Genomic DNA, 26,979 nt, shown 5'->3' with positions numbered 1-26,979 from the left:
TCCACTGACTTTCTCCATCTACCCCCACTTCTCCATCACCTTCCCCTCACTCATCTGCTGACCTGCATCACCGTACCATTGTCATATACCCACTCTTCTCTTCACCTTCTCCTCACCATACACCTGCTGACCTCCTCCACCTTACCCTTCTCATATACCCACTCTTCTCTCCTACCTTCTCCCAGATATATATGTGCTGACCTCCACCTCCTTACCCTTCTCATATACCCACTCTTCTCCATAACTTTCTCTTCATCATACACCTGCTTACCTCCTCCGCCTTACCTCTGACATATACCCATTTGTATCCTCCACCGTCTCCTCACCATACATCCGCTGAACTTCTCCATCTACCCACTCTTCCCAATTGCCTTCTCCTAACCATACACTTGCCAACCTGCTCCACCTTACCTCTATCATCCACCCACTCTTCTCCATCACCTTCTCCTCACCATACATCCATTGATCTCCTCCACCTTACCCTTGCCATATACCATGCTTCATCACCAACTCCTCACTTACCCTTGTCATATACCCACTATTTTCCATGCTCTTCTCCTCACCATACACTTGCCAACCTGCTCCATCTTACCTCTATCATCCACCCACTCTTCTCCATCACCTTCTCCTCACCATACATCCACTGATCTCCTCCACCTTACCCTTGCCATATACCATGCTTCATCACCATCTCCTCACTTACCCTTGTCATATACCCACTATTTTCCATGCTCTTCTCCTCACCATACATCTGCTGACCTCCTCCACCTTACTCTTGTCATATACCCACTCTTTTCCATCCTCTTCTCCTCACCATACATCCACTGATTTCCTCCACCTTACCCTTGCCATATACCATGTTTCATCTCCTTCTCCTCACCATACCCTTGCTGACCTCCTCCACCTTACCCTTGTCATGTACCCACTCTTCTCGCCTTCTTCTCCTCACCATTCATCTGCTGACCTCCTCCAACTTACCCTGCTCATCTCCCCTAACTTTCTCTGGTCTATGCACGTATACATAACTATTTGGCTGATCTAGATTTTCATGTCTATCCGCCTGGTAGATGATGATGGTATTTGAGAGCAGTAAGGTCTTGTTTATTCATCCAACCACCCTTTTATATCTTTAGAAGTTGGTGGAACACACAAGCACATTCCAACCAGCCACTGCAAAGTCTCCACAAACATCTGCATACATACAGAATACTCACATAGAAACACCACAAGATTAACACAACATATACATTCATCGTTTGCTTCCTCCTTCCCACAGCTGTTTCTTTGATGTAGGGATAAGCAGACCTATGTGTTCCGTCTCACAATTATGATCACAATCTTTGTATCATCATTTAAAGATTTCTTTTTAATGGTTTCAAGGAAAAGTCAAAACTGTTCCCAGTCATTTCTGTTTCTTTTTTTAAGAACGTGAATTGGTGGCTTTCGACAACAACTAATTTGCAACTTTTTTATACCGTTGCATTCTTGATTTGTTGATTTTGCTTATGTTAAATGTAACAAATGTCTTTTGCTGATGAAGAAGTAGGGCCTGTTTGTTGCTTTTAAGTTTTGGTAGTAAAAGGTGTCTACAAACAATGTTGGAGATATATACGTCCATTATTTGGCCAGAAGTATTTGAATAACATCAAAATTGTTAAAGTGGAACTGATCAGAAAAAAAAGTAACACTTATATTTACAGTTGGAAAGCTGCTGAACCCTTTGCGATCCTGGTCCAGTTGGTCCGGTGCCATCTTGCCTTTCTTTTTTGTTTTGGCGTGGACTGGAGAGTGGGCGCCGAGATCGTTTTTCCTGCAACATCACCTGATCTTGCACTGTGCAGCACACTTTTTTTTAAAAAACATTAGAGGATAGCCCTTATAGGAAAAAAACAGCCTCCTGGTATACATACGTCACATATGCCTGAACTTGGGCATGCGCAGAAGAAGCAGCCCCCTGGTATTTGTGACTATGTATACCAGGAGGCTGTGGGTTTCCCATTCAGTCTTTACTACTGCGGGGGTAAAGATGGAAAAGAAGGGGTCTCCACTCTATACAATAAAAAAAGGGTTAGCCACACAAAATAGAAATGTGGTGACAGGTCAGCTTTCAGGCGTCTCTAGTGAAGGGTACTGCCACTTCTGCATTATACAAAGAAATTATACATTTTTAACAAATAAACCTGCTTCATAAACACGTGGTTTGGTCAGTTCTGCATTCAACCTTACTACTGAAATAAAATGTGGCTGAAAGGGCGCAGATTTCCCCAAACACACTCCAAAATCTTATGCGGGCTCCTATAGTAGGGTGGGGTACAAACTCCACATTATTAATAGTAGTTTTTGGATGGGGGGTTATCATGGTGATGTGATTACAAATACTTATTCTTAGCAAATGTTTTAGTATGAGGAACCCAACCAGCAAGGATGATCAGCTGCCCACAAACTGTTACTGTATAGCTATATTAACAAGCAGCATTCTATGACTGTACAGAAATTGGGGATGTTATCACCTGTTTCGTAGATTAAAGGGGAGTAAGATCCAATGGGTGATACAACCCAACTATCTAGAGCAAAAAAATATAATTTTGGGGTGTTTGTTTTTTTTTTTATAAACATTCAGAAATGATCTGCTTGCATTGCTTCCTGTGTATGTCAGGCAGAGATGGAGCTATGTGTCATTTGTTGTGGTAACCGCTTGTGGTTTGTGATCTGCAATGTACAAAAAAGCAGAATAACAGTGCAATCTGTTTGGGCTTAGTGTAAACAGTGAGTGTGTGTTAGGAGCTATGGGGACAGACGGCCTCCAGGGACAGCTCCTGTAATAACATACTGCTCCCAGGGAACCTCAGAGAACTACTCCATTATTACAGCTTAACCCATTCGTACATCACCTGCTGCAGCCAGGCATGGCAATTACGTGCCGCTGGATGATAGGCAAGCAGGCATGTTTTAAATTGTGTGTGATACAATTTGGTTTTTAGATTTGTTTTTGCTTCTTTAATACAAAAGCACCTAATCAATAATGCTTATGCTTCTTTAGCAGCATGGTGATTGGAGCACTGTGCAATGGGCACATCAGAGCACTAGTTGAATGGCCGCTGACCACCATATGTTCTTCAATGATTTTCCAGTATATAGCAGCTTCTTTTTAAAAGGAAGTATTCTGATTGGCCATTGCAGAATATTAACCTACTCATCACTTCACTTTGTTAAAATGCATGAAAACAATGACTGCATCAGGCAAGAACTGTAAACTGTTGTCCTAGAAGGCCAACACAACCAGTCAGCCCATTCAAGACAAATTCCTTAGAGCTAAAGAAGTGTGCCATACAAAAAATACCCTGGTTCCATATTGCCTGCTAGGCATGATGAAAGGTAGGCAGTTCCTAGCTAATTTTTCATATGACATGAGTTCGTTGACTGTCTATATCTAGTCTGCATGACTATCTTGAAGCATCGGCCACATAACAGTTGCAGTTGGTACTGAAAGGCTTCATATGCCATATGTTGGGCGCACAGAGATGGACGTGGCGCAAATAGCTATATAATGCCCCCCGTATGTCACTGACTATAGGTCCTCTTCTAAATGATGTCTGAATGGTGAAGCTTTTCCACTAAAAGTCATTACCCTTATATCAAATTATCCCACCTTGCTATTGAGAGTGAAATGAAAAAAGTAATAAAAAGGCTAAAAAATGAATGTATTAATAAAAGGCATTTTGTAAACTGAATTTCATTCATATAGGGTTTATATTCATAAATCCCCCATCTCAGCGCTCTAAAATCTTAACCTGGTCCTCCTCCAGGTTGGTGGTCACAACTCTCATACTTGTTCCCCTGAGTTTATACTTTCCCTTTTCATTCAACAGAAGACTGTGCACAAGCTGGTAAATGTCTTTCACTACAGAGGAGACATAGCTTGTACCTTGTGCTGCCTGCTCGCCATTTTTTGTTCTATAGTTCAGTTCTTCTTTAAATGTTAAATTATAATCTACCTGTGCAGTGTGCGGAGTTCACTAATGAACCTTGAAGGAGAGCTGTGGTAAGGCCTTGTGCTGTCCTATCTGATGTTTGTGTCATCTCTATAACAGGGACGCCCATCACGGTTTCAGGTGATAGCCGAGGGTGCAAACAAAGCTTCTCAGGTTGCCGGGAACCCTGCATAACATACAGAAGACCGGACTGATATTCAACTTCCAAGTTCCATACAATCATTAGAATACTGTATGTGAGTGTTTCCTATCTATGTACCCAGAGTCAGTTTAATACCATGAAAGAAATACAAGACCTTCTTGCCTATTTTTACAGATACAGACGACTATTTTATTGTATTTGTGTGCATTAAAGTTAATTTTATTGCTTTGATGACCCTTCAGATGACCACTAAGCAAAATGCTTTCTGCCATTTGTTTGGCAAAAGGTCAACCTGAGTGCGTCAGTGGGTAAATATATACAACAGGCAAAGGTTGGGTCTCCCCAAAAATATTCTACTGAGGTTCAACATTGCCCAAACCTAAGTGTGCCATGTACAAGCACAAAAAAGAAAAAACAGCAGTAAAAAAAAATATATATATATCTATATATATATATATACATACAAAGCTGCAACAGGAAAAATCAAAGAACATTAACAAAACATGAAAAATACTCTTCCCACCCAACACCTCCACCCCTGTGAAAAATAACTGTTTGATTACAAGAAAACATAACCATTGCAGCTTAGTGAGCAGAATTGTGAGTTTCCAACAGTATCAATATTGTTCTGCTCATTCCTATGGAGAGCTACATGCTGAACTGTAAAATTCCAAAAAGTTTTTGAAGACAAGAATTTGTTTTTTTTTTTTTTGGTTGAGGGATGTAAATAAAATGCCAAAGAGACTAACTAATGCAACCACAGAATATACACCCCCACCCCCCAATCCAACCGTTTCTTTTGTCACATGCTTTAAAGTCTAATAGTCTGAGAAGTTCGCTGGCATGGGTTTCATAAAACAGTCTTTTATCTCGGTATGTAGTGGGTGTCATGCTTTCCTTCCGGTATCTCTCTTTGATCATCTGAAGGCTTTACATTCTATATAGCTGATACTATCACATGCAGAAATATTACCTTGGCTACCTCTAAACCTTTACAGATACAACCAGCATTCTAGTTTCCTGTGTATGGACTGTTGCTGTGACATTTATTCATTTTCTCTCTGCATTTTGCAAAATTGAAGCAAACACCAACATTTTATTAGCATCTTTATATATATATATATTGTCTGATGCTCTATTAGAGGGGTTCAGCCCTACTTCTTGTTCTGCCAGTCTTTTACCGGACAGGAATCTAGGGGAATCGTTTATGGGTAGAAATGGAAATAATTTTTATTATAGTAGGAAAAATCACTGGACATAAAGTGGAGCAGAATGCAAAAGTAAAGATTCGCTTATACAGGTAGTCCCCGGGTTACATACGAGATAGGGACTGTAAGTTTGTTCTTAAGTTGAATTTGTATGTAAGTCAGAACAGGTACATTATTTTCATAAATGCAATTAGGACAGATGTTTGTCTCAACATATTATTAGGCAGTGTGGTGTCAGTTACTGTGAGCTAATCACAAACAAAGCAAAAGAAAAAAAACTTTATGGAGCCTAGACATTCATTAACTTCTGGAGCAAGCTGTGCTTTGATATGCAAAAAGAAACAACTGCAGAGTTTGTCTTGGTCATTAAAATGTTACAAGAGGTTGCAGGACAGCAAAAGACTTCTTTTGCAAGTCATGTGACCCCCCCCATCAAGCCTCTGTCCTGCACACAAGCGAGCAAGGAAGCCTTGTTTATATCTAGGAGTTGTCTCTATGTCGGATGTCCTTAACTTGGGGACTCCCTGTAGTGACTATCTAGAAATGTTCATTGTGCTTAGGCATGGTGGCTCAGACACTGGCACCCGGGCCTTGATAGACCTAGGATCATAGGTTCAAATCTCAGCCTGTGCTTTCTTTAACATTTTATGCATGGAATTCTGACTTCTGATGAAGTGTGTAGTGAGATTTGGTGTTGTCACTCAATGTTCTGCTTGCTGGAGAGGAAGCTGTACCTGAGGACCTACACTGCAAGGATCTCCCTGCTTCTTCTTTATTGGCTCTGTGCTTCCTCCACCTTTCCTGCTGTTTCTTCATCATTTCCCCATAAGACATTAGACCAAGGCATGGTTGGTCAATAATGGTGACAAGATCAACTTCTGGAAGGCCACAGACAATAGTGATGAATTGTCCTTTGTTCTCGGCAGTTTTTTGATCACAGCTTATAGGATAAAGGTTCTCTTAATTTAGATCTACTAAAAGAGTCATTTTATTGTGTCTCTGCTGGGAAGATTACATTGTAGAGAAGCCATCCGCCCCTTAAATCTGTATTTGTAGCATCATTGTTTGGGAAGAGGTGCAGTGTAATGATGTGCAGGGAGCTATGATGGGATTTACATAATATTGGTGATGAAACTAATTGGGGATGATGAAGCACAGGGTGGAAGAATAGATGACACCTCATTGTTTGTATGAGTATATTTATGCCATGAGATATTGACTTCATGAGATATTGACCCCATCAGAAACTGACTCCATGAGATATCTGCTCTATGAGAGATTGACTCCCTGAGATATTGACCCAAAGAGATATTGACCCAATGAGAGACTGACCCCATGAGATACCGAGCACCTGAGATATTGTCCCCATGAGAGACTGACTCTGTGAGATTATGGCCCCATGAGATAGTGACCCAATGAGAGATTGACCCCATGAGATACTAAGCACCTGAGATATTGTCCCCATGAGATATTTACCCAATGAGAGACTTACTCCATGAGATATTGGTCCTAGGAAATATTTAACCCCTGAGATATTGGCCCCATGAGATATTGTAACTTAAATTATTGCCCCTTGAAACATTGACTCCATGAGATACTGAGCACCTGAGATATTGGTCCCATGAAATAAAATCCCCCTGAGATATTGACTCCCTGAAATATTGTCCTTATGAGAGACTGACGCCATGAGATATTGGCTCCATGAGATAGTGACCCAATGAGAGATTGACCCCATGAGATACTGAGCACCTGGGATATTGCCCCAATGAGATATTAACCCAATGAGAGACTGACTCCATGACATATTGGTCCCAAGAAATTGTCACGAATAACAAGGAGGGGAGGGAAACAGAAAGGTTATACTCAGTACTAGGCCTCCAATGGCTAGGGAAAAGGGAATGGTCACCCCTTGCAGACACCCTAATCTAGCCCTAACTCCTAACCGTATGAGCATCCCCTGATGGTGGGAATACTCATACACAGGAACCTGGGCCCTACTAGCCCTGCATAGCCCTAGGAGTAGTGACTGGGTTGAGACTACTGGTTCCTTCCCCTATGAAGGACCCAGTGTCTCCCTGAGGCCTAGAAAACAACAAAAGAACAACAAAACACCAAAACCCCAAAAGTAATTCAATTTATCTAAATAGCAGATTTATAAGCAGGAACTCTGGATAGGACAACACACCAGCTCTTCACATCCCAGCAGTGAATATCAACCGCATAGCATGAAGTGTGAGGGCAGACTAAATGGAGGAGAAGTAATGACCACCAGCTGCAGCTGATACAAGGGGAGCGGTCATTACAAACAACAACACAGAAACAAGTAAAACTCACATGCAGCTAGTCTGACAGATCCTCAAACTTCAGTCACGGAAGGGACCGTGACAGAAATATTGACCTCCTGAAATATTGTAACTTGAATTATTGTCCCTTGAAATATTGACTCCATGAGATACTGAGCACCTGAGATATTGGCTCCATGAAATAAAATCCCCCTGAGATATTGACTCCCTGAGATATTGTCCCCATGAGAGACTGACCTTGTGAGAAATTGGCCCCATGAGGAGAGATTGACCCCATGAGATACAGAGCACTTATTGGCCCCCTTAGATATTGGACCCATGATATAATGTCCCCTGAATTATTGTTTCTTGAGATATTGACTCCATGAGGTACTGGGCACCTAAGATATTGGCCCCATGAGAGATTGGCCCCCTGGGATATTGACCCCCTGATATATTGACCCCCTGAGATATTGTCTCCATGAAAACTTGACCTTGTGAGTTATTGACCCCCCGAGATATTGGCCCCATGAGAGATTGGCCCCACGACATATTGTCGCCTGAGATTTTGGCTTCATGACATATTGTCCCCATGAGATATTGGCCCCATGCGATATTGGCTTCATGATTGATTGGCCCCTCAGATTTTGTCACCTGAATTATTATCCCTTGAGATATTGGCCCCATGAGAGATTGACCCGGTGAGATATTGTCCTCATATTAGATTGATCCCATGAGAGATAAACCCCCTGAGATATTTACCTCCTGGAAAATTAGATTTCAGCACCTACTCATTACTTGTTTAAATCATAGGAAACAAAACGGCATGCATATAACACAGTTCAGATTCACCGGGGAATGTACGGGTTCAGTGCTTTTGGGACGGTTCAATAGATTGCATTGTGGTCCTATTCAAGTTCACAGTCACAGTGACAGACAATGGTCACCCAGCAACCGCCGACACAGCAAAAAACAAACTTCTAGAAATTCCATTGTCCTCCACCCTGCCGATCACATTACTGGGGCCCGGAGAGCTTCCTGAGAGCATGCTGAGTACTGGAGGGACTTCCCTATGGTCAGATGAACTGTCTTGGAGGGACTTTTTCCTACCACCCATGGCTGCCACTTTAACCACTTCCTGTCTATATGCAGGGTGACAACACTGAAGTAGTTGGTAGACCTTTGACCTGGTTTTAGCCCTTTGGCCTACACATCAAGGCTGAAGTGTGAGAGGAAGAAGCAGAACTAAAGACCAATCAGTTCCTGTGCTAGCAGGAAACATTCTGATAGGAGGAAAGAGCAGAGTGAAAGAGAGATGAGCTTATCACGGCTCTGTTTCTCCTTATCGGACTCATCAGGCTGAGGACATCTAGTGGCAGAAAAAAAGTACTGCGGCGAAAAACTTTAGATGAAAGCTGAATATGGCAGCAGAAGCTTTTAACATTTTCTTTCATAGATTTTTTTTTTGGGTGAAAGTAAACTTTAGAAATGACAGTAAGATGAAAATGCAAACCTTCTGTTTGGCATGGAAGGTCTGTGTATGTGAGATTTTGTGTTTATATATGGTATTGTGTAACTAGCCCTGTATATGGGGTTATATGATGATGTGTTTGAAGTTTCTATAACTTTGTTACGGCAATGTAAGTGCAGTACATATAAACATGAGATAATTTCCTGTGCATTCCTTGCCCCGCCATTCTCCCAGAATTCTATCCCTTCCTTATCAGTACCGTAATACAAACACACCACACCTACAGATACCTCCGCTCCCCTGCACTGGGCACCACCGGTACTGCTGGTCTGGGAATAAAGAAATCACATTCACGCCACATCCCTGAGATCCAGCAAACCAAGAAAAAATAGTAAAAAAATTAATTCACATTAGTATCATTGGGTTAACGAGACCCTGTCACCTACATATACCTGCAGGTCAATGGACAGAAACATAGAAGGCATGCACCCCAAATCACAACACTGCCCCCACCGGCACCCCAGATCACAACATTTCCCCCATGGGCACCCCAGATCATAACACTGACCCCACAGGAACCCCAGATCATAACACTGCCCTCACAGGCACCCCAGATCATAATACTGCCCCCACAGGCACCCCGAATAATAACACTGCTCCCACAGACATTCAGATCATACCACTGCCCCACAGGCACCCCGGATCATAACACTGTCCCACAGGCACCCCAGATCACAACATTTCCCCGACAGGCACCCCAGATCATAACACTGCCCCCACGGGCACCCCACATCATAACACTGCCCCCCACAGACACCCCAAGATCATAACACTGACCCGACAGGAACCCCAGATCATAACACTGCCCCACAGGTACCCCCAGATCGTAACACTGCCCCCACAGGTACCCCAGATCATAACACTGACCCCACAGGCATCCCAGATCATAACACTGACCCCACAGGCACCCCCAGATCATAACACTGACCCCACAGGAACCCCAGATCATAACACTGCACCCAAAGGCAAGGCACCCCCAGATCATAACACTGACCCCACAGGAACCCCAGATCATAACACTGCACCCAAAGGCACCCCCAGATCATAACACTGACCCCACAGGCACCCCAGATCGTAACACTGCCCCCACAGGCACCCCCAGATCATAACAATGCCCCACAGGCACCCCAGATCGTAACACTGCCCCCAAAGGCACCCCCAGATCATAAGAATGCCCCACAGGCACTCCCAGATCATAACACTGCCCCACAGGCACCCCAGATCATATCACTGTCCCCACAGGCTTGGCAGCTTTTTGGGGGCAGGCAGTGTATATGTAGTGTTAGTTTTTCCCCTGAATAATGTTGTTGGCACCAAAAACAAGTGCACACAACTGCGCTAGTTTTATCAGTGCGAGGTGTGTTCAGCTGGGTGAGGTGGTTTCTGTTGTACAAATGTTGTTTTTGCAGCATCAATCCACCCATTTATAACATGAGAAGAGTAGCTCAAACTTTGTAGCCCATCCTTCACCACCACCATCTGAACCTCCGCCTCCCCCCGAACCCCCATCTGCTTACCAAATACCCCTCCACCATTAAAAGCCCAGACACCAATCTGGCTGGCAAGCAGCCGTTTATTTAAACAGCAATAAATAAATTAGCCATTCAAGTAATTATCAAATATCCAATAATAAATAAATGACAAATAAATAAATACATTTACACTTTTGATATGCAAGCATACATTAACATACCATACCACTCTATTATTATTATTATTACTTAACCGGAATTATATATCGCAAACATAACACATTGAATATAACCTAATTAAACAACAACCTAATGCCTTTCTTTTATTATTAGCTAACCATAACAACAATATCCATAATGTTATCAAACTCTATACTCCTGGTTATACACCCAAACAACCAGGTTGCAGGTCTCAGAAGGCAAAATCTGCACCCAACAGGACTTTACCTCACCCAACATCTCCACCTTGCCCCCTAGCCGCCTTGCACTGCCTTTAGGAGTCGTAATCATCCATTCACCATAAAGGGGGAGACCCCACCAAAGAGGATTCCCCCCTGCCAAATTCCACCACTTTACCAATTTACTGGATCCTTGCGTTCCAAGACCTCAACCACTAAAATTTACCACACTTTCAAATTATAATTATAACTATAAAAGGGGTGGGTAAGCCTGAAACTTTTTCTTCGAAAAGAGGACCACTCGCGTCTGTCTAGCCCCTTTTAACTCATCCTATTCCTAATCTTCTCCTACCTCAGGGGCTACCATGCTCCACACTAGCACAGGCCCCTCTAGCCTTACTAAATTTTATTACCCTTAACACCCCTGGGCTAGGCCTCCCACCCCGTCATGTAGGCCCTGTGCCTAATTTCTTACGGAAAAGGGCCTCGCTTTTCACTTACATGTTGAGTGAGTGAGTCTGTCTTTTTTTGGGTCTCACCACTATTGTTCTTCACATAATGCAAAATATAAACTAGCCCAGCAAGGAATTCCAGGTCAAAGCCAGCTACTGCAGGAAAAATACATTTATCTATGTATTGAAAATCACAGAACAGCCCTGTCTGGTAGAAGGAAAGATACGGCCCCAAACGTGGCTCAAAACCAAGTGGGGATTATTTGTGAGTCCTATATTTACCCGCTGCTTGGTGCAAAATCTGGGCACCGATCTCCTGCCCAGCAGACTCTGCTTCATCCTATGAGCAGAAGGAGAAAGTATTGAGAAGCAGTAACATAGACTTTACAGCACAATAAGTGTATTTTTACAGACCACCAATGTTTAACCCTTCCCACTGAGCACCTTTATTTTTCAGTACTTCTAGATAGGCATCATTGTCCTTCAATCCACAGCCCCAGCTAGGCACTATTGCCCTTCTCCTATTACCCCTGCTGAGCACTATCATTTTTTCCTAACCTTCCCAAGAACCCAATGTTCTTCCCAATCTCCACTGGGCACGATTATTTGTCTCTTCCAGCATTGGGCAAAATTGTTCTTCCCAACTACTGCACGGCACTATTGTTTGTTCTAACCCTGGCTAGGCACTACTATTCTTCCAAATCCCCCACTGCCCCACCGGGCACTATAGATCTTCCCAACACCATCTGGGTACTAATATTCTTTCCAACCCCCACTGGACATTATTGTTCTTACCAAACACTGTTGGGCACTATGGTTCTTTCCAATCTCAGCTGGGCACTAGTGTTCCCTCTACATGCCCCTGAGCACTATGGTTCTTTCCCCCACCCACTGGGCAATATTGTTCTTCTCAACTCCTGCTGGGCACTATTGTTCTTCCCCCCACCCACTGGGCACTATGGTTTTTCCCTCCACCCACTGGGCACTATGGTTCTTCCCTCCACCTACTGGGCATTATTATTCTTCTCTCCACCCATTGGGCACTATGGTTCTTCCCGATCCCGGCTGGGCACTGGTGTTCTTCCCAAATCCTGCCACCCTCTCGCCCCCTGCTGGGCACTGTTGTTCTTCCTCACCCCCCAACAATCATATTTTCAGTCAGATATACTAAGGATCTTTCACAACAAAATATTGAATGATGCATGAGGAGGGAGAAAGAGTGAGCAGCACCCCGCTGTGCTCTCTCCTCCGATATGAGCCCTAAGGCGAAAATCGAACAGAATTATCTGAGGTGTGTACTTACCCTAAGTGTTTCATACGCAGGATACAACCTGTGTGGATTTGAATAATATTTACCATCACATCCGCTCTATCCACAGATGAAGGTAAGTCAAAAATTTGTTCTCTCGTGATCATTCAGCTACTGAAATGCCTTTAGGTTTACTTGAATTCTGTTTATTGTATTGGATTAGAAGTTTACCCCCGGTCATTACTCCACTGCCAGAGCACCTGGTGACACAAACCAAATACAGGTGTTACCCATACATATGCATGAGATGCCCAGAGGTGATGCTTAAAAAAACAGAACTCCTATACCTGCTCCATTGTTTAGTCCTCCCTCTATTATTATGTCAAACCCTACAATTATATGTAATTAGCTATATTGCACATAATCAGCTTTCCTTGATGACAGGTTGAAACTTTGGGTTCTATTAATAAGGCAGTGAACCTGACATGTCAATGATTTTCTGGTGGAGACCATAGGTCTCAAGCGCCTCAATAGGTCCATAGGTTTTCAGTGGCAGTGATCAATATCCCCCTAGAGAATGCTTGGCTGGTGTCTGCAAGGTGTTCACTGCAATGCTCAGGTTGAATCAGTAGCCAATTCCAAATTCTGTTGAAGGCATAATTATGGTGTACAGTGCATTCCGATGGTTAAACCTCAGCCAATGAGGACTATAGGGTCCAGTCCTAGGTTCAGCCAACCCAACCTGTCATCATCCGCCGGCTGGGTTGGCTGAGCTGTATGCTATACCTGTCATTGACAGGAATGGCATACAATCCTAGGTGCCTCATGCTATATCTGTCCAACCAGCCAAACTAGCCAATGGACTATGATAGACACAGTGAACATGATATATGAAGGCTCTCCGAGAAGATAGACTATCATGGGAGAACCTGGGTGATCCAGGCTGTTAGTTGACAAATGTTTTCAATCTTGGACCATAACCATTCCAGGTCTGCTAATGTCCCAGTTTCCCCCACAATATTCTTTATTCTCCATTCTTGGAGAGCTTTAATAAATCCGGCTCATTGTACTTAACAATGCCCTAGGTGCCAAAACCAATCGCTGATTATTGGCAATGTTCAGCGTTGACACAGACCCCAAAAACCAAGCCTCATTGTCATCAAAAATGTACATATTAAAAAGGGACATAGTATTTGTATTTTGTATAATTGACTTTTTTTTGGTTTTGAAAAATTACCATGTTCTTTGTTTGCCTGTGCTCGCTATGTACTAACTATTCTCAAACATTTTTCCGAGCATGAGAGCCAAAGAAAAGTTTAGTTTTGACCCAAACCATATATTCCTTAGACAAGAGCAGAAGTTTTCTAACTCGGCGGTTGGGTTTTGCTACGTTTAGTGTCACTTCCTCTTGTCTTCCAATAGAAACTCTTTTCAGGAATGTCCCGTCACACCCAAACTCTTCAGGGCTGTTATATAACCTCTGAAGGCTGTGCACGTGTGTTGTGTGTGTACCACGTGTGTGTGACCGGCAGTCATAGTGACCTTTAGTTCTACATTCTATTTTCAGAATTACATTGAGGACAATGAGGCTGATCTTTTAAGGAATTTAGGCTGTACACTTAGCAAAGATTTTTACCCTGCAGGGGATATTTTACTTTGCTTAGAGATGTAGACTAACTTTAAGTCGCAAAGCATTGCAAATTTAGCAGATTAAAATAGGGACATGTTATCAAGAGAAGAGAGATGAAAAGAGATCTTCCATCGTTCCGGTGACAGCAAAGAGAAGACCTCCTGTTACTCCTTGCCCTTATTCTGGGACAGGTAGTAAAGCGGCACAAAATAAATTCAGGAATGTCAACCATTCCCTACTATATCTGAAACTAAGAGATAACGATGATATCATCCTGCTGTCTACCTAAAGAAGCTAGGACCTTGACAAAAGCTGAAGCTTCTGTTTGCAAACATCAGGAATTTTGCTCGCCAAGGATATGCACTGCTGTGCTGCCCACTGTTCTCTTTGCTGAAGGTTCTGACATGAGGAAGCAAAGCCCTGCCACTACCAAGATGAGGACCTCCACACAGAGACATGGTGTAGAACATGGTATGGTAGGTCAGTACTGGGGAAGAGTTCTTCTGAATTGAGACCCCAGGTAATATTGTTGAGTAGTTCTTTAGAAGTTGTGCTACAAAAAAAAAGACAAGCTGAGGGCAAAGTTCCATTCCTCTTGACTTAAACCAAACTCTTGTTCGTTCTTTGATCAGCCAGGGCAGATTGATAAACAAATTTGGGGAATCACTATACCCATGCTAGATTTTCAGTCTTTAGGTGATAGCGTGTATACGTAATTTTAAGCAGCATAAATCTGACCTGATGATTGACCTTAGATTGGCATCCCTCCAAGATTTTTCTTACTGCTTCCCATTCTGGAAATAAAATGTGAACCCAACCCAGTTTCATTACCTGCATCCTGTCAATAAATGGTTTGCTTATATTTTTATCAACCTCTGGGATTGTTATCTGGTTTAGGTTGTTATGTGTGCTCTGTAGGCTGAAAGATAACCGGTTATAATTGGCTTTATGCAAGAAATGAAATATTCAGTAGTAAATGATTATAAGTGTGGGGGTTTAGCATCAGAATCAGCGCTCGTTATTCCTACAGTGGCAATCCAATAAACTGACCTCACTCACTGGCTTTTGGCCATTTCTAGACTTCCTGTTGCAAACCGCTGCAGTTAACCACTTCAAGCTTTCCCTCTTCAATAGAGTGCAGTTTAACCTTGTGTTTTTTGTGTCAACTACAGTTCATCCTTAACCGCCCTCAACCTCTGCGTCATTCAGTTGAGGTTGCAATTTGCTGCGGTTTGATGTTTTCAGCAGCAACTACAACCACTTTCCTTGGAGCTGTCTTTGAAGATGGTTGCATTCAAGTCAATGGAAGTTGCTGGCTGCTCAGTTTACCGGAAGCTACATGTTGTGTTCAGCAACCGCGAACACAATCCACCGAAAGTGCACCACAAACCCAACCACCTGCACAACGTGGTTCCCAACTGCTCCATGTCAGTTCAACGGGAGCTACCGGGGGAGTGGTTAAGCATTTGGATCTAATATTAGCCTTACCATCTGAGAACAACATTGATAACAGGGGCCTGTAGTCTCTAGGATTGTAGACAAGTATTGGGTTCTGGTAGGTTGAGAGACAATACATGAGGTCCAGAAGTTTGCAGGCCAGCAATTATCGGTCTTCAGGTGACCTTTAAACTCTCTGACACTCAAGTTGAAGCCCTAACCTGGGATAAATTACATACAACTAAATAAGGGGAGAATTTCCAGTAGGTTGGAACATTTCAGAGGGGAAACGAGTGCTTACAGTGCTCAGAAATTGTTGTTCTTACTTGGGTAGCCCTACACACACCTGGATTGTACCTGGTTGTACAGGACATCAGATGTGGTTGAAGCTGATTACTATTAAGAAAGTAAATACCAAGAAAAATAAATATTTCTGGATCCCTAGATCCTTCCCTCTTTTGTAAATTAGATTTTGAGCCCCTTTAATGGGCATTTAGTGACATGACTTAAGACTTTATACACGTTAGACTTTTATAGACTAAAAAGTCAAAACTTTTATTTCAGCAATTCTTGTTCCCAAAATCAGAAAGCTAATGTTTCAGGTCCATCAGAGCAACACAGTGGGTTCATTACGTCCCTGATGAAGGGACCCTAATTGGCCCCCGAAATGTTGGCCTTCTGACCTACCTGGCATGCTAGAAGTGAGAAAATTATCCTTTGGAGTGTGTTTGAGAAACTAGAACTTGGAGGCAAGGTTATCTTCCAAACATCTAGTGATTTCTATGGATTTACATAATGTGTCACTCGTTGTTTAAGACGCCTACACGGCAGACCTGCCTAGAAACAGGTGATAAGGAGTGGAGTGCAGCTGTAACACAACAATTACAACACTAGTCGGGCTGGTTCTTATCTGGTCAGTGGCAGCTGCTGCTCTGGAGCTGAACTCTGACAGGTAAAGGTAAGGAGGAAGCGGAGTGTTTTGGAAAGGGCTCAGATAAAGTTTATAAACCTTTATAATATGGGGGAGCCCTTCAAATAACTTTCAGATTTTCGGGGAACTCCTGCTATATTTATTATGGTGTGGTGATCATTGGAAGAATTCCTATTACATTGCGGGCCATTGGGAAGAATGTCACCATTACAGATAGCCAAAATGTTCATTGGTGTTCGTTAAACTGACCTGAGAGCCACAAACTACTCATTTTTCAAGCAACCCCTATGAACCTCTGGAGGAACCCTGGTGGAGAAACATGGGCTTAGACCAAAGAGCTTAGCAGTCTATCATCTCCTCTACCAAACTTTGGTAGAACCCTAGAATTTCACAGAACCCAGGTTGAAGAACACTAGGCTAAGGGGATCTCACGTCTGGGAACACTGGGATCTCACATCTATGTCAAACACCAACCTTTGATTTTACATACCCCATTACTAAGCATGAACATAATCATTCCTGGAAACCTGATTTTTTCACACTCCTGGCAACAACTACAAGACGAGGTTGACAGTACCATCAACGTTCCAGGTTCCTGTAGGACCCCTTGATCAAGCAAGCTCCTGAGATATTAGCATCTCTGGTATTGCTGATGGCACAAAAATGACCCGCGTTGTGTATAGTGTACAGAATCCTGACAGTTCTACGTAGGCTGCCAATGTTTACTTCACATTAATAAATCTGTTCTCTTATCTAAGGGGTGTTTAAGAAAAAAATTTAGTTGAGGATGTATAAAATATTTACTAGTAGTAGATTTTTTTGATAGTGCCTACATTGTTTGATTGATTGTGTGTATTTTACAATCATTGCCAGATGTTCTAGCAAATCAGCTGTGAATGTCTCTGGAGTATAAGGTTGACAGAGCATCTGACCCTTCTCCATGCCATCCATAACTAGAAGAATGTTATCATAGGATTCAATACAAAGTTCACCTGTCATAAGAGAAATATGAAGGTTGCCATTTCTGATCTCTCCATTCCAAATTGTTAACTGGCTGTATGGCACTTCCAATATTTCTAGTTCAGTATTTTACCTGGAACAATTATAAATCATTTGATCTTTGTTCTTCTATAATAATTCTACATGTGATTGTTTTTATTTCAAAGCCAAATACAGCCAGGAAATTAGCTTTCCAAGACTAGACAAAACCCTTATTTCTCTCACTTCATATCACATACAGATCCAGTACAGCAATTGTGAGTTGTATATTTGACATCCCTTCGTCAATGTCGTCTCTTCATTTCAGAATATAAAATAGCTCATGATAAGTGGATTTGTGTTTTTGTGGTTTCTCGTTGTCGGTGGTAGTTCATGTGAGTTCTGTGTTTGTGGCCGCTGTAATTGCAGAAGGCACTCTTCTCTACAGTCTGTCATTTAGATGCATTCTCCATTCTTGATAAATTCCTGGAACTACTGCAATAACTGAGAAAACATTATTACCATAAGAGTGTCTGTAATGAATGCGGTATTAGATTGTGTTGTATTACCAATGGAAGCGGAGAAATCCGAGAGATGTCTTTTATTGGGCACAGAGAGTGGTGGCTATTCATTATGAATGGGTGATGAGTTTTAGTGTTTGCTTTATAAGTGCTGGTTCTGGTCTGCGAGGAGTTAGGTTAGAAGTTAGGTTTATGCAGAATAAAATCTCTAAAAGGCCTGCAGAGGTAATTTGCATTTCTGACGTGTTTTGGAAGCATTTCAGAATGCCTTTAGAAGTTCTCAGAATGCCTTTTTGAAGAGGGAGGAGGATTCGCCGTATTACTTTGTGATTGCGTGCCAGGCACCAGAGAAGTGCTTAAATGCCATTTGTGTACATATGTTACATTGATCTCATTTCACGTGCAAGCTTTGTACATTGCAACACCGACCAAACAATGCATGCAATATCAAAATCAGTGCAAAGCAATGTGATGCTACAGCGCTTTGTGTTAGAAATTGTTTGCTAATAGCAACTGCCAGGTATCACGGCAAACCCAGCTCAGAGTTTTTTTACCAGTTGAAGACAGAAAACATCAAAATTCTAAGGAGTTTAAAGGCACTCACTATTGAAACATATCATACACAAACCATAATTTACTAACAGTCAATACTTCCGCAGAGCTATCGATCTCTCCAAACCTGGCCTTAATTTGGCCTGGATTCTTCCTTCATCCCGGGGCCGAGGAAGCACCAGCCGACGCCATCCTTTTCCATCTTCTTCTTCCTTCTACTTACGTTACTTGATCTCGCACTACGCAGGCTCGGGTAATCAGGTGACGTAGAAAAAAGAGTGCTAATCTGCGCATGCATGAGATCGGCGCTTTCTTCATTGAGGATAAAAGCCCTTTCCGTGCATGTCGGAGCATGGGCATGCACCAAAATAGCAGCCACAAGGCTCTGGGCTCCCATTCTGTTGTTAGTCCTGCAGAGGTAAAAACAGAAGTATAAAAAGTTATTAATAAACAAATCAAACACATTTTCACTTTATATAAAGGGCTATCTACCCTTTTTTATAAAGTTATTTAAGTTATTGAAAAAAACATGAATATACTTTTCATAACAAATACATGTAAGGTACATACAATCTCACACTGTTTGACACGTTTCGCAATATATGCTTCCTCAGGGCTGATGAGATTGGCATCATGTTTGAACTATAATGTTTATTCAGTTGGAAGCCGGGATGAGCTGAGTATCGGGGCACCCAGCACAGCTCTATGGAGTGATCAGACGGGTAAGAATACATGTTGCAGAAGGGATATCGCCTGTCCCTTTCTGCAATAAACACCCGCCCGATCACTCATTTCCAAATTGTGGCTTTAGGTTAGTTCTGTATAAGGCTACAGTGTGTACCTTGTCACATAGTGGAGGAGGAAGCATTGTTGGTTTAGAAAGTTCTGTCGGAGGCTACATTGTGTATCTTGTCACATAGTGGAGGAGGAAGCAGTGCTGGATCAGTAAACTTTACATACAGTGACTATCAGGGGTTTCTATATTAAATGTTTCCACCGAAATTTTACCCAGATTCACAAACTTTTTACATTGCATTCAATTAGAAATGATATGAAAAAAGTAAAAGTTGTTTTACATTTTCCAATTGATTTACCAAGTTTGGTGTCCTTTAGCTACTAAACATCTTATCAATGAAATCTAGAAGTGGCTGTTGTGTTTCTTCCAGACATAAATCAGAGAATGATTATGTTCCAGGAATAGATCTGCTTTACAAATTACCTGAGAATATTTGACCTGAAGACATCTCCAGGGTTGTAGTAGACACAACTTGTCAGAGACAAATGTACAAACAACTCGCTGTACAGACTAGACCCTCAGGATCATCCTGTTCAGCCAGTTATACAATCTGATTCATCTGATTCAACAGCTCATTATTGATTTGCAAGAGCTTAAAGAGTAACTTGAACTTGACTTAGAGCTGAGATCATAAAAAATTGTTTATATACCAAAGGCCCGTATTTTTATTGAATCTTGTGTACATTGGGTATTTCTGTCTTCTGTCCATTATTGCAGAATGAAACTTAGCCTCTGCGCAGGAACTTCCTGTTATAAAGACCGTTCACTGATGGTCTTTCTCTTTGGGCAGGGTGACTGGTCTTGCACCCACCCCCTCCTATAGATTTCTGCAGGCAGCCTGTAGTTGGTGGATCTTTTTGGCCCTTCCCACAGCTCTGTTCTCTGCAGATTATGAACAGTTCAGTAATTATATATATCATATGAAATCTGGGGTTTGCAAAAGCATTTGGTTTGCATTTATATGTGTTGTGACTTTGTTTTATTACATTTAAATGATCTTTTTCAAGTTCAGCTTTATATCCAGTACAAGAACATGAGATACACAAATGGTCAAAGGGGATGGTGTTGTTTAATGCTTGATTACTGCCCAGATCTGGGAGAATTATACTGTGGAGACAAGGATTTAGGTTAGAATACACAGGGCTCCTGTATGATTTTTTGGATTTTAATCCAAATGTCATGTACTGATGAATATTGAATAGATTATGGAATAATCAAAAATGAGAATTGGGCTGCCTATTAGTAAAGGAAACCCGTCATTAAAACCTGTGTTAGTAGAGGAAACCCGTGATAGAAAAACTTGTTGGCTGCCATTGCCAGTGTTGGGACAAGGTTTGGTTCCCAAGCCAAAAAATTCAAAGAGAACCCACTCAAATATTCTGTGAACTACTTTAGTAGCATTGGTTGTATGCCCTCTCCTTCTAAATCAGCCAAGGCCATCTGCTTTGCTACCTAATGTGTGACCCAGCCGTGACCATTGTTGACTTCCTTCTAAAAGTGATGGCCACCTGGAAGATATTGTGCTCCCGTCACAATTTTTACTAACTCATGAAACCTATGCAACAAATGAAGTCAGGAATCTTCATTTTTCTTTTGGTAGGTGACATAGAAAACATTGGATCAGCCTGCCTATTAGTATTGTTTGAAGGGAATTAGTCACGACAGCCCATATATTCCTCATATAGGTGATCCCAAGGTGTATTCATGTTGGGAAGACCTGTAAAGATTCTTTTGGTAGAGATTTGTGACTCAAGTCACCCTCTTATATTGATATGGATTCTTTGGTCCAAGTAGGTTTGACTTTTCATCTTCCTATGGCAGGAAAACAAGTTCTTTCTGTACCAGCTGCATTCACCATCATATCAAATGTAGGACTTTCTTGGATTCTTCAATAGTGGTGGACCATGGACCTCAGGGGTGAAATCTGGTCTCTTAAAGATATAAGAAACCAGTGAGTGGTCCAACTTCACAATGTCTTTTAAAATCTAAAATATCATATTTTAGTGGGATGTACCTATAAAATACCAAATGCCACCAGTCAAAGTCCAGGACTTTAGGTTGCCATTTCTGAGGTATATGAATACAAGAGATTTTCATGCTTTATCCATTCCTTTAATGTTTCTTGGATGCCAGTTTTTACATAGTGGATGGTGATATATCTTATAACTTACTAATTAACATATTTCAAACATAATGGCAGAAGGACAAATATTGTTAAATGGCGGGTGGATCATTGGGAACACAATGGTAACAGATCTATCTCTGTTGATTACAACAACTGATTTGTGAGTTTGGCCACCAGCAATGGGATGTTTGCACTCAAAAGGTCAACCATTACCACCCAATAAACCATTTAAGGCATAAAGCTAAACATAAAGCTAAACATGACGAAAAAAGTAAAAAAAAGGCCAAATACTTATTTTCATACCTTTAAATATAAGTGCTTATTAAATACTAAGTGCCGATGTCTATGTAGCATTGTTATTATTACACTTTACACATCATGTTTTAGCCAATAGATTCAACGTTAATTGCTCATTGTTGAGTGCCTTGATGAATTAGCCATTTACGGAACAATATAAAAAGAAATATTAACAGAGGCTATGAGACAAACCTAAGATCCGATTAGATAAGATGATTGGTTTTGTTGTTTGACATTTGTCTTTGTTAGGGCTATTTTGTAAAAGTCAATGGTAATAAATCCAATTACTATACAGAAATAATGGAATGAGAATTCTTGCCATTAGAGAAACAAGAGCTAGGTTCCTCTATTTTTTTTTTTTGTCTGATATGTATTTGTTTTTTATTTCTGTAGGTCGAAGCAAAGACATTGCGTGTGATGGGTCCAACAATGACGACGGCTATTCTGGAATGCATCAGCACGTTGTCCATCAGTGCTCAGCAACTACGTCGCCTCCCAAAGCTTCTAGAAGGTGGTTTTCTGAAGATGCCTTCTACAGTCAAGGATTCTGATGTTCCTAACCTTTTCAGGGAACCTTATATTCAGACTGGATATAGACCTATTGACCAGAAGTGGAAATATTATTTCCTAAGCCTTTTTCAGAAGCATAATGAGTCGGTTAACGTCTGGACACATCTTCTGGTGGCTTTGGCTGTTCTTCTGAGGTTCAGAACATTTGTGGAGACTGAAGGCTTCTCGTGGGATGTACTTTCCATGCCATTGGTTCTATACATAATAGCGTCGTTGACCTATCTCATATGCAGTATCCTTGCACACCTCTTACAGTCCAAATCTGAGTTGGCTCACTATACATTTTACTTCATGGACTACGTTGGAGTTAGCACTTATCAGTACGGCAGTGCCCTTGCCCACTACTACTAAAGCTCCAGCCAAGCTTGGTATGATTCTGCCTGGTATTTCTTCTTGCCAGGCGCTGCTTTTCTAGGTTGGATGTCCTGTTTCGGTTGCTGCTTTGCTAAATACCGTTATAAAAGGCCTTATCCAGTCATGAGGAAGATCTGCCAAGTTTTCCCAGCTGGCATTGCCTATATTTTAGACATTAGTCCAGTGGTACAACGCATCCTTGCTTGCCATGCAGAAGATTGTAAGGACACCGCTGTTTGGTTCCATTGTCTACAAATCATTTTATTTGTCATGAGTTCCTATTTCTTCTCATGCCCAGTCCCGGAGAAATTCTTTCCAGGTGGCTGTGATATTGTTGGCCATGGCCACCAAATTTTCCACGTTTTTCTAGGCCTGTGCACACTTTGCCAGCTAGAAGCTGTGCTTCTGGACTTTAAAAGCCGACAAGAACTTTTCACGACGCGGTACAGTCCGGAATTGACCCAAGTGTCATGTGTCTCATTCTTTGCTCTCATTATGTGCAGCACTATTACTGCAGCGTTTCTGCGGGAAAAGATCAAACGGAAATTGGCAAAGAAAGACTTGTAATGAAAATGATAAACTTTTTTAGAATTCACTCATTCAGATTTTTCTTATATTTAATAATATAAAGCATACTAATTTATTTAATGCACAGATAGTAAGTTTTGGATGGGTTTCTTTTAGATGCCTAAAACTGGCTTTCGTAAGACTCAACTGGTATTACGGAAGGAAACATTACCACCATTGCACTTTTATTTAGTGTAAAGTCTTGTTAATTTCTCCCTGTGGAAGTTAATGAAATGGCATTATTTTGAGAAGGAATTTTTTTTGGCAAAACATTTCTACAAAAGCTTATAAGAATTTAACTCCCTACAACTCCTGCAGGCGGGGAATGTGGAGGTTGGAGGTGCTGACTGCAGTGGCTAAGTCTAGTTATACATAGGGAAGGTTCAATCTACATGTTCACCATCATCAAGTTGCCTCCAACTTTTTGTTAAGGAATAATCAAAGTTAAATGAATAGGTTCTCCAAAAGTTTGAGGCATCCTAAATCCATTGATAATAATGGTATGTGTAACAGTTTTTACCCAGCCCTAACTACATTCACTTCCAAACTTCTGGCTGAAATATTCAGCCCACATAAAGTTTATTCTGGACCTGAGGCTTTGTCTATCTTAAGTCATAAAGGCTTTTTAACGTATGACTTCCGCCTAAAATGGAGCCAATATTCTCTTCATCACCCAACACTAAAGAAAATAAAATAAATTCTGCTTAAAAATAATATTTCAATCACTGGTATTGCAGAAGTGAAACCCCTGTTGGTACTTGTGGTTTTTGAGCTTTGTCAGTTCCCCATAGAAATCCACAAAAGAATCCAACAAGTTGATGAAGGCTAATTCCTTTGTAAACACAGAGTAATATGGCCAATATGGCCAACAAGTTAAGTGATGATTCAACCTATAGGCACCTAAGCATCTACTAACTAAAATATTACTTTTTTACTGGAGTAATTCAAGTGAAATCAATTAGGTGTGTCTCCTTAATAATCTCAAATGGGAACAAAGAATGGAACCATTATTTGATAGCCCAATGGACGCATAGCCCCACTGTTGAGTAAACCCAAATGGAGATTTTATCATCAGCTTTGGTCAACAACACATTGAATTCCTATTCAGTTTGTAAGCCATTAAATTAAGTTCTTAAGCAAAGAATCTATGGATGGAGACGGTTGAAGATCCACTGACCATCCCACCCTCCCAAATATTTTAGCCATTTTCCAGTCATAAGGACAAATTTCATATAAAAACACAACAGGTATGACTTCAAGATAAGCCATGAAGATAAAAGAAAGGAGAAGTAGATGGCGATCACCTTTGGACCCGTTATTTAGAACTTTTTTTCCAAAATGCATGTAAGAAGAAGCAAAGTAAACTTCTATGGGTTCCTTAAAAAGGAATGAGACTTTCAACCACTAATGTTACTGTGGGCCTTATGTAGCTCTGGTTTTTGAAAGAAGAACTGATTGTATTGTCCTCATAAAGCAATCAGATTAAAGTCTGGGCTGAAAATTGTATTTTATATCTAAAGCCAAAACTTTTTTACTTTTGGATGGATTAGGGAGTGGTAAAAAAAAGTTTACATGTCCCACAAATTCTTCTCTTAGGCTGCGTACACATGTTCAATTGTCGTTGGATCATTCACGATTCTTTCCAATGACAAAAGACTGAAGATGAATGAACACACTCTGTACATAAAGCACTGTTCTGCTCTATAGATAAGGGAGAGAACAATGGAGCAGCGCGCCACTGTACTCTCTCCCCTTCACTTCCATTATGATCGTTTGTTGCTCGTCTTTCGTGGATCCGCCAGGAATGATGCATGAACGACAAACAACAAGCGATGTACTCATGCCAGATTCTTGTCCATTATCAGCCCTGAGGCAATTATTGGAATAGAATCATCTGACGTGTACGTAGCCTTAGTTCTCTCAGTTGGAACCCTTCTCCGTTGTTCCTGTTGTGGTAACAAACTTTGGATTTTCTCAAAACTTTAGGTTCCAGTAAGAATAGTCATTGGGTCGCTGAGACAAAACCCAACAAAACTCTATTCCTGATCACTTTATCCAAAACAATAAAAAAGCATTGGCTTTGGATACAAATAAATCTGATTGTTTGATGTTTGGCAATATATATTTACATTTAGATAATTTCCTATTATTCTTGAATCAGTTGTGGGTCCAAGACTTGCAGTTAATCTTTAAACTTTTTAATAACCTCTTCTACTTATATATTGTCTTAACAAATAGTAAACTGGTGCTGGCACAAGATGCCTTTTACATGTATATATAAAAGAGTAACAATAACAGTATAAAATGAGGTTGGCTGAGGCTTCTAGGTAGCACTGGAACACATAGCCTAGATGCCATGAGGCTGGCCCATGTGAAGTCTTACTAGCTCAATATATAGATATTTGCTGCACACGTAATTCTTGATCCTTGTATCTGACCAGATCACTTTACCTTTTCCCATTTTTTTGACAAAACTAATATTGTAAAAGTTTATTCCCACTAGTATGTTATTGTACATTGCAGAATGGACTATGAATGTGGTAAGTTGTGCAGTCTATTCAATGTTTTAGGCTGCTGAACTCAAAATCTAATTTAAAAAAAAATGAAGAACGCATGTGAATGGGCCCTAAGACAGGACAGTAAGGTATTTGGGCAGAATTTAAGTCAAATTCTTGCAAGAATTGACTGCTTGGAAGGTCACAGACAGGTGGCTCTCCCATCAGCGTGATGGAATCGTCTACTTCGTCTACTACGTCCATGAGCAAACCATATCCAACCTGAACCTCATGCAGTCTTTTTCCGGTTTTACGAATAGGTGTTTGTTGTAATGTTAACAACTTTGCTCTGTATTCTCAATAGCAAATGGAGAATATCAATCAATAGGTTTTTATGGACATCTGGATCTGGTAGATCACCAGTGAAGCCCCTAATATGCCAAATTGACTTTATTATTTATCTTTCTGTCTTCAATATCAGATCTGTCAGAAAACTAGAGAAAGACCTCATGCTTTCCGTTTCTTATAGTAACTTGGCAATGTACTAGGAGCAGCCATGTGTGGCTAATATGATGGATCCACGTGCCTAAAAAATAGATTGTTTATGATGGAAACATGGTTCATCTCAACACATTAATAAAATAAACTTATTTATTGGTGGGTAGGAAACAAAAAAATGTATACAGCATGTAATTCACATGGCTCCTTATAATTAGGATATATACCATGAAGAGTAAACCGATTCAAGCTGCAATGGACCTAAAATAGTGACACCTTTGATAGCTTCCGGTCATATATGGTGGGAAAGCTTGAGACATATTAGTGAGAGCTATCTGCATTCACTTATACCTGAGATATCATTGACTTTGGAAGGTTCTGTTCCATCTTCTGACTGTTAATTCAGTTACACAATGGACAATATAAGGGTCATTTAGGAAAAAAAAAATTTCAAAACATCAAAACAGTGCATTGAGTTGATTTCATGCAATGGATATTGTTA

At 41.1% G+C, this 26,979-nt stretch overlaps 1 protein-coding gene across 1 annotated transcript; it reads left to right on the top strand.

Annotated features, from left to right (window-relative positions):
• The first annotated feature begins 3,032 nt into the window (after positions 1-3,032).
• PAQR8 (progestin and adipoQ receptor family member 8) lies at positions 3,033-26,643 on the top strand. Its single transcript, XM_072407362.1, is given in 2 exon segments — positions 3,033-4,228; positions 22,387-26,643. A coding segment is annotated over 1 exon segment (1,074 nt). The 5' UTR covers positions 3,033-4,228; positions 22,387-22,410; the 3' UTR covers positions 23,485-26,643.
• The last annotated feature ends 336 nt before the right edge of the window (positions 26,644-26,979 follow it).

The sequence above is a fragment of the Pyxicephalus adspersus genome, chromosome 4, assembly GCF_032062135.1.
Source record: "Pyxicephalus adspersus chromosome 4, UCB_Pads_2.0, whole genome shotgun sequence".
In the NCBI taxonomy this organism is placed as follows: domain Eukaryota; kingdom Metazoa; phylum Chordata; class Amphibia; order Anura; family Pyxicephalidae; genus Pyxicephalus; species Pyxicephalus adspersus.
The sequence above is the reverse complement of the archived record's forward strand: the minus strand, read 5'-3'. Positions and strand labels throughout refer to the sequence as shown.